General features: G+C 47.0%; 1 protein-coding gene across 3 annotated transcripts in view; it reads right to left on the bottom strand.

Annotated features, from left to right (window-relative positions):
- The window catches only part of GARNL3 (GTPase activating Rap/RanGAP domain like 3), a 52,307-nt gene extending 41,402 nt beyond the window's left edge, over positions 1–10,905 (bottom strand). Inside the window, exon 1 of one of the 3 annotated variants that reach the window (XM_039327092.1) lies at positions 10,335–10,905. In XM_039327092.1, the coding sequence (XP_039183026.1) occupies positions 10,335–10,432 (98 nt within the window). In that variant the 5' untranslated portion in view covers positions 10,433–10,905. Of the gene's footprint in view, positions 1–1,884; positions 2,139–10,334 lie in introns of those variants that run through there. The other 2 variants (XM_039327095.1, XM_039327093.1) reach the window with 2 other exon arrangements.
- Positions 10,906–12,008: the final 1,103 nt, after the last annotated feature.

The raw sequence follows: 12,008 nt of genomic DNA, 5'->3' as shown, positions 1-12,008 counted from the left end.
AACCACCCAGCTCAGAGAGCACCAAAGATCCCACAATCCTCCTCCTCCTCCTCCTACCTTCTAGCACTGATGATGTTAGCTAGTTGGGCCATGAAACATTTGCGAGAAAACAACCAAGCTCAGAGAGCACCAAGGACCCCACAGTTCTCCTCCTCCTCCTCCTCCTCCTCCTCCTCCTCCTCCTCCTTCTCCTCTTCCTCCTCTTCCTCTTCCTCTTCTTCCTCCTCCTCCTCCTCCCTCTGTCTAGGTCTGGAGTGTTGCTGAAAAGGTCCCAGTCAACGGCTTCACAGTTTTGGCATTCTCTTTGACACACTGTGCATGGAAAGGGTTGGAAACTCCCAAAGGCTTGTTCCAGCTCTCGTCATGGGAAAACCATCCGACAAAATAACTGTAATCCGATGGGACCTCATCGGCATGTTTTTCTTAAAGAATAGACATGCAAACAGCCAATTCTTCCGAGCTCGTGGCCACACTGAGATGCCAATAGAAGAGAATATTTGCAGCTCAGCGTTGAACGGTGGACTTCTTGCTGTTCTCTGAGCTTGGTTGGGGGTTCTTTTTGTAGATGTTTCATTACCCAGCTACTGAAGCATTGATTATGTTACCTAGTTGGTAGTGAAATGTCTGGAAAAAAACAAAAAACACCCCACCCAGAGATTTAAATACGCTCATTTCTTTTCTTGCTGGGCAAGACAAAACTGCACCATCTCCATCCATCTGTCTTTCTCTCCTGCTCATGGCTAGAGCGATTTTTGTCATCAGGGGGAAAGGGGTCAGCTGCAAGCACCTGGAATTTATTTTCCCTCACCTCAAATTACTACCCCAATTCAGTCAGACTTTACAAACCTACTCTTCTGCAATTCTGGGTTCTTGTTTGTTTTTTCCCCCCATCCTCTGAGGTCAGTACAATAAGGACTCAGATTGTTCGGGGGGGGCAATGCGCTGACTTTGTAAACCGCTTAGAGAAGGCTGTAAAGCAGTGTGAAGCGGTATATAAGTCTAAGCACTATTGCTATTCCTTGAGCAACCTACATTTGGTCATAACTCAAGGATGACCTGTATTTCTGAAGGCCATCCCAGGTCCTACAAAAGAATTCTATCCATTGCTTCCTGTCCTGCCCTCCGGTGCTTTGGACACTATGTTGACCCGTCAAATATTGGAAGACTGCTGTCATGTCACCCTTAGTCCTTCTTTTCATTAAACTAGACCTACTCAATTCCTGCAACCGTTCTTTATATGTTTTAGCCTCCAAGCCCCCTAATCATCTTTTGTTGTTCTTTTTTGCATGCTTTCTTTTTAAAGTTATTGTTCTATTCTATTCCATTCCATTCCATTCTATTTCCTATTCTATTCTATTCTATTCTATTCTATTCTATTCTATTCTTCCTTTACCTACTGTATTCTGTTCTATTCTATTCTATTCCCCATTCTGTTCTATTCTATTTCTATTCTACTCTATTCTTCCTTCCTTTACCTACTGTATTTTGTTCTATTCTATTCTATTCCCTATTCTATTCTATTCTTCCTTTACCTACTGTATTTTGTTCTGTTCTATTCTATTCTATTCTACTCTACTCTATTCTTCCTTCCTTTACCTACTGTATTTTGTTCTATTCTATTCTGTTCTGTTCTGTTTTGCTCTACTCTATTCTGCATCCTGTCTTATCTCAACATCTTTTTTATATTGTGACAGCCAACAGCATCCCTCCCCATCACAGCCTGCATCCCTGGACTGCAATTCCCATCACCCTACCCTCTTCCCCTCCCCCCCCAGAATTACAGGTTGCGCAACCGAGGAGCTCCGCCCACCAGCGCTGTAGCCACCCCCACGGGTGGGCGGGGATGCCTCTGGCTCCGCCCACTCGCTCTCCACCGTCCCTTACCGCTGGGTGACGCCGAAGAGGCGCGGATAAGCGGCTTCCACGCCGCTGGGCTCCATCCTGGCAGCCTCGGCCGGATACCATCTCTCCGGCCGCGGGACCAGCCGGTTCTCCGGCTCGACTGGACAGGCAGCATCCCCTTCCCTCAGGCACTAAGCACCCGCCCCTCCTCGGAGCCAGCCAATCGCTGCCCACGCCTGTACGTCGTTCAAGAGCCCGGGGGCCAATCCTAGAACTGCCTTCTAAGACCACGAACTGTCCCCGCCCCTCCGTCCCTTCCCTTTGCTGAGCACGCCCACCAATCACAGCCCCTCTCCAGAAATTAAAACCCACCAGTCCGAGCGCTGGATGGCCAATCGCCGGCTTTCCAGAGACGCAGTGCAGTTTGGGAGATGTAGTTTCCCCCCAATAAGTAAAGTGGTACCCAGTCCAGCCCCATCCCCCAAGAGGTGATGGACGTCCGAACGGCCAGAAGTGGGCTTTAAACTGGACAAATGTCCAAATCAACGGTTTAAAAACGTTTCAATCCGCCTGTATTTGAAGGCAGCAGCCACCTGTCGGAAATGGTGTAAGGCAGGGGTCCCCCAACCCCCAGTCCGTGGACCGGTACCAGCCACAGCATTCCAGCAACCGGTCTGCACAAACAAGCAAAGCCCCATCCATGGGATGCAGGCAGCACACAAAACCACACACCCTCCAGTCCGTGGAAAAACCTCTCTCCACGGAATTGGTCCCTGGTGCCCAAAAGTTTGGGGCCCTCTGGTGTAGGCTCGCCTGCTTGGGTAGGGGGTTGGACTAGATGACCTACAAGGCTTTCAACTCTGTTATTCCAAATATATTCTAACTCCTTGATGCCACAGATCCCGAAGGCCTGATCTACTGGTGTGATTGCGGTTCCTTATGTAAAGTGCAAAAACAACAAACAAGAAATTGAATTAATAGCCAGTGTACTTTGTATCTGTGGAGTAGGGTTATTTTTTGTTGTTGTTGTTTTTGAATTAGTATCCCAGTGTGGTAACTTCGTATCTACAAAATAGTTCCTAAGAATGAACAGCCCTGTTACTTTGTAGTTACAAAGTCCTTTTTGCACGAACTGTTGAATCAAAAAATAGATCCCATTTGCCTAAGTTTGCAATTGCAAATAGAGAACCTAGACACTAAACTCCATAGAACTCAATGGGCTTCACTCATGAATAGCAAACAATAAGTGAAGTTATACAATAACAATAACACTGACAGGACAACCCACTTGTATGTAAACAGAGAGAAAAACTCCACTCCCTTCCAGCAATGATGATGTTACCTAGTTGGGTGATGAAATGTCTGCAAGGAAACCACCAAGCTCAGAGAGCACCAATGTTCTAGATATATTCTAGAACAGTTCAACCATATTCTCCTCTATTGAAAAGTAAAGGCAGCAGAGGAATGTATATCTTTAGAGCATTTGCTAAATCATATTTTTCACCCGACATCCATCACCGGACAAGACTACCGTGAATAACATCTGGAAGGCAACTGTCTCTCCTTCTGATCTAGCACAGTCCCTCTGAATTAAACAGGAGTTATTTCAAGAAAGTCTAGAATATTTCCAGAATGTTGCATGCCAGAAGGAAGGGGATAGGGAGAAGATGGAGCTGTTATAAAAGGATGATTGGAATAGATAGATAAAGTTCGTTTTCTCTCAATATTGTAGCTAGTCATCAGCCACTGAAAGTAATTGGCAGGCTGTTGTGCAGGTATCACTACCATAAGTTCCAGAATACAGAATGACAAGATTGGAAGGGATCTTGGAGATCTTCTAGTCCACCCTCTTGCTCAGGCAGAAAACCATTTCAGACAAATCTCTTCTTCAAAGCCACCAGTCCAGAGGGAAGCTATTCCACTCATCAATTGTTCTTCCTGTCAGGAAATTTCTCCTTAATTCCAGGTTGCTTCTCTCCTTGATAAGTTTCCATCCATTGCTTCTTGTCCTGCTTCTTCTGGTGCTTTGGAAAACAGTTTGACCCCCTCTTCTTTGTGGCAGCCCCTCAGATACTGGAACACTGCTATCATGTCTCCACTAGTCCTTCTCTTCATTAAACTAGACATGTCTAGTTTAAGTCTCCCCATATTTGGTTCATATCTCTGCCACACAGCATTGATAATGCTCCTTTCAACCAAATTTGAGGCTCTTTTTTTTTGTGATAGGTTGCATAGTTCCCGTAATGTTTGATTGTTTCCACTTTTGCATGGTTTCGAAGAATCCTTTCTTTGTTTAAATAAAGCCTCTCTCTCTCTCTCTCTCTTTTTCTTTTTTTGCAGTTCACAAATATCTTTATGTCAACAACAACAACAAAAATGCCTCTATCGTGTCGCAATTCGCTCTTGCCTTGTGCAAGTTTGCTATCGCTCAATCCACCCTGTAAACAACGAGGAACATCTTTAATATGCCCCATTATGGGAAAGACAGTCTGTACTTTCCATCTGCCTTATCCATTCAGCCACCCTGAAGGACGGCAGTTTTAATTCATCATCATAAAACTTTTGCTCTCTCTTCAGCCGGCCTCTCTGCAGCCAGCTGATGAAGAAAAAACAAGAAAAGGGGGGGGGACTATTGTCCTTTTTTCTTCTTCAGTTCAGCTCACCTCTTTTTTCCTTGCCTCTTGCTGTCAGCTTTTTTTTTTTTTTTTTGCTATTTAGTATGAATAAAAAAAGCAATACAGGCAGTTTTTTTTATATATATATAAGGAAGGATGAAAACAGGGAAGGTTCTACAATTGTGACGCACAACAGTCAGCTGGGTTTTCAATCCAGGCTTGCCGTCTCGACCACTTCTCCAAGAATGAGATATGGGTTTGTTTTTTCTTCCTCTTTAGTACAAGTTGGGACAATCCACCCGGCCGGGCTGGGGAAGGAAAATGCACGATCTGAGAGGGAGCTAAGCACACACCACAATGCACGAACTTCGTGTTAGGGAACGTAATCTCATGCCAAGCTGAACTCCACAGACTTTTTAATAAATAACAAAGGTCACTGCCTTGATTTAACTGACTCGCTGTCAGTTCAAGTCCATTAAACAAATCAGTTGATATCGAAGGAAATAATTTTTTTGGAGGGTGGGAAAGTTTTATGACTTAAGCAGGTTATCGTGGAGAAGGGGATGTTTTCCTGGGGACGACAAACGGCGAATGGATCTTTTAAGCTTTTTTTTTTTTCATTTCTAAAGTCTGATTCTTACATCTGTGTTGGTGTTCCTCCTAAAAGTTTTGTTGGCTTCTCAGTACAGAGGGACAGAAAACCACAATGGCAATGTTCTTGACAATACACCTCTCCGGAGCAGAGGGAGGGAGGGAAGGAAGGAGGGAGGGAGATGGGAACAGAAAGCAGGGAGGGAGGGAGGGAGGAAGGAAGGAAGGAAGGAAGGAGAAGGGAAAGAGGAAGGGAGGGAGGGAATGAAGGAAAGAAATGGGAATAAGAATGAAGGAAGGAAGGTAGGAAGGAAGGAGGAAAGAGAGAGGGAGGGAGGAGGGAGGAAGGAGATGGGAATGAGAAGGAAGGAGATGGGGAGGGAGAGAAGGAAAGAAGGAAATGGAAATGGGAAGGAAGGAAGGAGATGACAAAATGAAGAGAGGAAGGAAAGAAGGAAGGAAGGAGATGGGGAGAGAGGGAAGGAAGGAAGGAAATCTGAATGGGAAGGAAGGATGGAAATAAAAAGGAAGGAAGGAAGAAAATAAAAAGGAAGGAAGGATGGAAATAAAAAGGAAGGAAGGAAGGAAATAAAAAGGAAGGAAGGAAGGAAGGAAATAAGAAGGAAGGAAGGAAGATTTGGGGATATGCATAGTGCCTTCTAAAAGATTAATAATAGATATGGGATTCCTCTTAGAACTGAAAGCACTCAAGTGTGACTGATAGATTTCACTCCATAGACACACACCATCACACTATGGGAATGCAAATATTTACCCGCCTGAACCGACACAAATGAAGAGTTCACTTAGAGCTTTCAAAATCATTTTTAAGATAATACATAGGAATCAGATGAAAGACAGTGAGCTGCTGCAAAACCCACTGAACGGGTGTTTTTTGCTGATAGCCCTGGCTAAAACATGAAAGGGCTCCTTTCATCCTGCACTGACTCTAAAGCCTTCAAAGGGATTTCGCCAGAAAGAAATCCTGCAGTTCCATGAAATGAAGCCTGTAATTTTCAAGAATTTGAGTTAGGATTGCCAAAAGCGTGTGGCTCCAGAAGGATGGCTATTATTTCCCGGTAGCCTTGCATAACATGCAAACAAACAAGCAAACAAACAAACAAAATCCCTTCCTTTAAAAACCCAGTGAAACAAAAATTAGCGAAATTAGTAGAAACAAACCGTAAGCGTTCTGATCAATATCAGCTCAGTGAAGATTTTTTAAAACAGAAATTCAACAAAGAATTTCCATCTCTGTGCTAGACAAAACTTAATGTGGAGGAGTGCTTTCTCCTATATTACACCCTTGCCCATATTCCCTTCCTTTCCTCCATCCTACTCTTCCTTCCTTCCTTCCTTCCTTCCTTCCTTCCTTCCTTCCTTCCTTCCTTCCTTCCTTCCTTCCTTCCTTCTTCCCTCCCTCCCTCCTCCCTTCCCTTCCCTTTCAGCCAGTAGGTAAGTGGTTGCTGCTGGATGGAGGGAGCGAACAAGGGACTGCACGACTGGCTGGGAAACTGTCACAAAACATTGAAAACAAAGATCATGGGATCACCACAGCAGCCCAGCAGCAGGAGCCAATAACACTGAAGCAACCATAGCTTCCCCAAATTGGGAGAGATGGGCCCTGGATTTTGGATGCAATCTGTAAGTTAGTTCATTTGAGATACCTTGGTTCACAAATTATCTCTCTACGAGGCACCATTTCAGCTAGTTCAAGATCACAGCGAAAGTTTTGTTAGTACATAGATTCTCCACACTGTGCCTTATTTCGTACACTTTTCCACCTGATTTAGACATTTTCTCTGGCTCTGGGATATTCTTTCCTGCACCTCGGTTACTAAAGAATAAGGAAACCCCCAGAATTGCACAAAACAAATAAAGCTGCATTTGCAATTTATAGCAATGTGGGCAGTCTCAGGTCCCAAGACCCCTCGCAGTTCTTCACACACACACACCCCGAACTCTAATCACGATGAGTGAAAACCGCAAGGTTGGTTTTTGCCCTGTTGAAGCGCGAAGCGTGAGAAATTCAATGGCAAACCTTAGAAAAAATCTAAACGTAAAATTTGAAGCGAGGGGGAAAAAAAATAGCGTTCTTTCCCTCCTTTGCAAAGATCCTGGAAGAGAATCACCTTGAAAAGAGCCAGCCTACATGTGTGACCCAAAGCCGCTCTCTTTGAACCTTCCCTTCGTCCTTGCTTTCATCTTTCCTACAACCCCATCAAAAATATTAACTCTGAATTACGGCCAACGGCAACCCTTCTGAATACAAATCCCTGATTTATATAACTCTGCATGCCTGCTGCCTTGTTTTGCAACAGGCCAGGCAAAGGCTGAGAGTCGGTTTTTTCATGGCACCCCTGCCAGAACTTCAAGCTAGTTTGCTTTTTGTTAATCCCAGCCCTTTTTATATTCCTTCAGAGTTCCCGGGAAGAGGCAGTGTTAAGCTCTTTCAAACGGTTTTGTACACGGTCTTCGTAGGAACATCGCTTTGCCCTCATACTGGAAGCTGGAAGACAGCCTTCGGAAGCAAAGCTGAGGCGAAAAGCAATTTCCCAGCAATGTGCTGGTTGGTAGCTTAACAATCCCCTCCCTCACCCAGCAGGAACTGGAAATGGACACAGTTGGGAAGTACATTGGGCAAAAAGTTGACCTACTTAAGTGGCTATCAAAAGACTATTTCTGGAGTCCTTTCCAAAGCAAGCCCATCTGTGGCTGCAGAGGAGATTCTGATGCACGCTGCAACAGATCTTAGCTCAGCCTTTCCAGCTCCTGGAGGCTTTTAAGAAGAGACTGGAGAGACACTTGTCTGACGTGGTCTAGGGCAGTGGTTCTCCACCTGTGGGTCGGGACCCCATTTGGGGTTGAGCGACCATTTCACGGGGGTCGCCAAACAACGCAGTCTGCCATTTTTTCCCCCTTTTCCTTAGCTGTGCTACTCCCTTTTATTCTATTGGCTTTTGAAAGCCAATAGAAGAGACTCTCTTGAATAGAGTCTAATTCTATTGGCTTTCAAAAGCCAATAGGAATTGTCCAGGCTGTCTCTGCCCTGCTGAGCCCGCCAAAAGTCCCATTCTGCAAATGGTGCTGCACCAGTTGAGTAGTCCTCGACTTACGACCGGTTGAGTAGTCCTCGACTTATGACTGGTTGGGGGTCGCGGCATTAAAAAGGTTGAAAACCACTGGTATAGGGGTTCCTGCTGGTGCAGGGGGCTGGACTAGAAGACCTCACCGTTGGATAGCATATCATCAGCCAGTCGGTGCAGAGCAACTTGATTGTGCCTCATATAAGGAAAAGAAAGAAAGAAAGAAAGAAAGAAAGAAAGAAAGAAAGAAAGAAAGAAAGAAAGAAAGAAAGAAGGAAGGAAGGAAGGAAGGAAGGAAGGAAGGAAGGAAGGAAGGAAGGAAGGAAGAAATAAGGGGAGGGAGAAGGAGGGAGGAAGAGAAATGGAGGGAGGGAGAGAGGGAAGAAATAAGGGGAGGGAGGAAGAGAAATGGAGGGAGGGAGAGAGGGAGGGAGGAAGGAAGGAAGGAAGGAATAACAGAGTTGGAAGGGACATTGGAGGTCTTCTAGTCCAACCCCCTGCTCAAGCAGGAGACCCTATACCATTTCAGACAAGTGGCTGTCTCTTCTTAAAATCCAGGAAGGAAGGAAGGAAGGAAGGAAGGAAGGAAGGAAGGAAGGAAGGAAGGAAGGAAGGAAGGAAGGAAGGAAGGAAGGAAGGAAAAGAGCAATTCTCTCCTCCCTCAAATTGTTAATCCAGATTACCATAATAGTTTGGTGCCTGCAAGCAAATAGGTATTGCAATGCTATGTGGCTAGAAATTGGGAAAAAAGCTTGGAGCCCCCATTCAGAAGAAAGGGCAAACACATCTGCCTGGGCTTAATGTCGTTTCTCTTGCCTAAGTGAAAGGCTTTTCCTCTCCTAAAGGAAAAGTGTGAATGTAAAGCTTGTCTACTTCGCTTTGAACAGAATTCATAGTTGGACATGCAAGGTGCCAGCTGGGAAGGACCAACACCCTCAATGAAACAAGGAGGACAATGCTGTGGAGCGTAGGTTCAATCTAAGGATTCCTTGACCAAAATCAAATCTGCAAGTCCTTTTGCACAACACAGCAACAACAATAGCATTTAAAACTTATACACTGCTTCACAGTCTTCACAGCCCTCTCTAAGCGGTTTACAGAGTCAGCATCTTGCCCCCCCAACAATCTGGGTCCTCATTTAACCGACCGCGGAAGGATGGAAGGCTGAGTCAACCTTGAGCCAGTCAGGATCGAACTGCCGGCAGTGGGCAGAGTCAGCCTGCAATACTGCAATCTAACCACTGCGCCACCATACCATTACATCTGGTTTCCAACCAACCCTCTATAATATTGTCTTTTCATCCCAACAACCTAATGTAGCCAATGGAGAATGCGCTTTTGTTAGAGAAGAGGAATCATTGTTCAGATGTTGGTCTCTTTTTCACCAGATCTCAGTCTGAACATCCCCTCCCCAGGTCCCTGGTTTGGCTGAGGATGATGGTAAAGGAATCAGGAAGTGCCCCAATACTCTAAGCCTCCCTTCCTCAGAGCTGGGAATCTCTCCAAGACATGTAGCGCTGTCACAACCCCACCTGGCCCAACCGAGCAAATCGAGACTTATGGGTATTGTAGTACAACACAGGTTGGCGAAGGGCTGCTTTGAGTCTGTACCACGTTAGTGGTGCTTTCCTCCAGACTCTACGGCTGGCTCCAGTGCCTCTCGGGCTGGGACGGATAGGTCCTGTAGTCCAAGACCCAGCTGGGAGAAGAGACTGCTTCAGTTTTCCCACCCATCCTAAACCAAGCGCCGGTCCCCCCGCGGGCGGCTGCCGAATCCCATCGCTTGCAGCTGGAGCCAACCACGGGGCACAGGAAGATGGGAGATGGAGTCCGGCATCGGGAAAAGTTGGAGCTGGCGGCGGCGGCGGCAGTAGCAGCAGCAGCAGCGGTGCCTCCTGGTTCCACGCCAGCGCCGCCGCTCCGCTCCAGCCCAACGTGGCAAAGCCCAAGACGCAGACCGAAAACACGGGGGGAGCCGCGGAGTCTCTCCAGATCCTTCCTTCCTTCCTTCCTTCCTTCCTTCCTTCCTTCCTTCCTTCCTTCCTTCCTTCCTTCCTTCCTCTCATTCTCATCTCCTTCCTTGCTTTCTCCCTCCCTCCCTCCTTCCTTCCCTCTCTGCCTCTCTTTCCTTCCCACCTTCCTCCCTCCCCTCCCCTTCCTTCCTCCCCCTCCCCAGCCGCCCCCTCCCCCGTTCTCTTACTGGTCTCCTTCGCTCTCGCAGTCAAAGCTGACCCCCTTTTTCAGCCAGGCGGCGCGCCGGCTCCGCAGCTGGGACAAGGGGGCTGCCTCTAGCGCCATGGCCCCAGGTCCTGGGCTGGGGGGCGGCCCGGGACAGCGGGAGGAGCGAGCGAGCGTGCTGGGGCCGGCCGGCTGGCTGGGTGGCTAGCAGCCCGGCTGGCTGCCAGTCCCCAGCTGGGCTTCTTCTGCCTCTCTGCACCGCTTCTCCTTCCCTTCCAGCGCTTGGGTCCGCCCCGTTCGGGCGAGGGGCGCCCGGAAAAAAAAGAAAAAAAAGAGCAGGAGAGGGAGGCGATGGCGAAGGGAGAAGCCCCCGAGTTCCCATCCCCAGGCTGGCCCCTACCTGGCGCAGCTCCACTCTTTCCTCGCTTGCCTCCAAGCCCTTCGCCCGGAGGCTGAGTCTCTCTGCACATGCTCGGACGCCCTGGCGCGCCACTCACCTCGCCTTCTCTTTGATCTCACCCTCTGCAATCAATTCTGCTCACCATACTACATATATATATATATATATATATATATATATATATAAAGATGTTGAGACTTTGGGAAAAGTTCAGAGAAGAGCACCTACGATGATCCAAGGCCTGGAGACTAAAATATACGAAGAACGGCTGCGGGACTTGGGTTTGGCTAGCCTAAAGAAAAGAAGAAACAAGGGATACATGATAGCAGTCTTCCAGTATTTGAGGGGCTGCCCCAAAGAAGAGGGGGTCAACCTCTTCTGCAAAGCCCCTGAAGGCAGGACAAGAAGGAATGGATGGAAACTCATCAAGGAGAGACACAACCTGGAACTAAGGAGAAACTTCCTGACAGTGAGAACAATTCACCAGTGGAAACACTTGCCTCCTGAAGTTGTGGGTGTTCCAACACTGGAAGTTTTTAAGAAGAGATTGGACAGTATAAGGTCTCCTGCTTGAGCAGGAGGTTGGACTGGAAGACCTCCAAGGTCCCTTCCAGCTGTATTCTGATTGGAAAAGGACCTGGGGCAAAGGATTGCAGGAAACAGGAGCTGCATCTGGTTAGGTACGTTCACATGTGCGGAAGACCCACTGCTGCATTTAGAGAAGGGGTTCAGCCTGTCTAGCTTAACTGGGATGGTAGATCTGTTGTGTGTCTGAGCCTGTTTTGTCTACTCAACTTCTTGGTGTCTGCTGTGACATTGTGCCAATTCTAGTAAGTAGGGTCCACGGGGATGGTCAACACAACTACGTGGCATCAAGTTTGCTCTTGATGCCGCAGGGAAGGTCTCTGGCCTTGTGATTCCAGCTTTGCTTGAGAGTTTTAGAAAATGGAAAACAAAAATCAATGGCTTGGCCCGAGATAGGTCAATGCGTATTCCTTCATTTGTTTGTGGAGCACCCTTCTAAAAAAAAAAAAAAAAAATCAGTCTTCATAAAAACCTTGGCAAAGTCAGGCAACGCCAAGGCCAAATATAAGGCCCTGGTGAATGTTAACTCAAAGGCAGCTTCACCAAATCAAATAGAAAAAAAACTCGATCAGGTTTTCTAAGGGAATTTAGCACTGCTAGATGGGATAAGTGGAAGATTCAGAACCTGTTTCCACCGCCTTGGCCTTCCATCTTGGTAGAAAACCTCATCCCATGTCGGGGGATGATGGATCAATTTCCTTTGGGAATCTC

Source organism: Crotalus tigris, unplaced genomic scaffold (assembly GCF_016545835.1).
Source record: "Crotalus tigris isolate CLP2741 ecotype Arizona unplaced genomic scaffold, ASM1654583v1 scf7180000024350.909852, whole genome shotgun sequence".
In the NCBI taxonomy this organism is placed as follows: Eukaryota; Metazoa; Chordata; class Lepidosauria; order Squamata; family Viperidae; genus Crotalus; species Crotalus tigris.
This window is presented reverse-complemented; position numbering and strand designations above follow the sequence as displayed.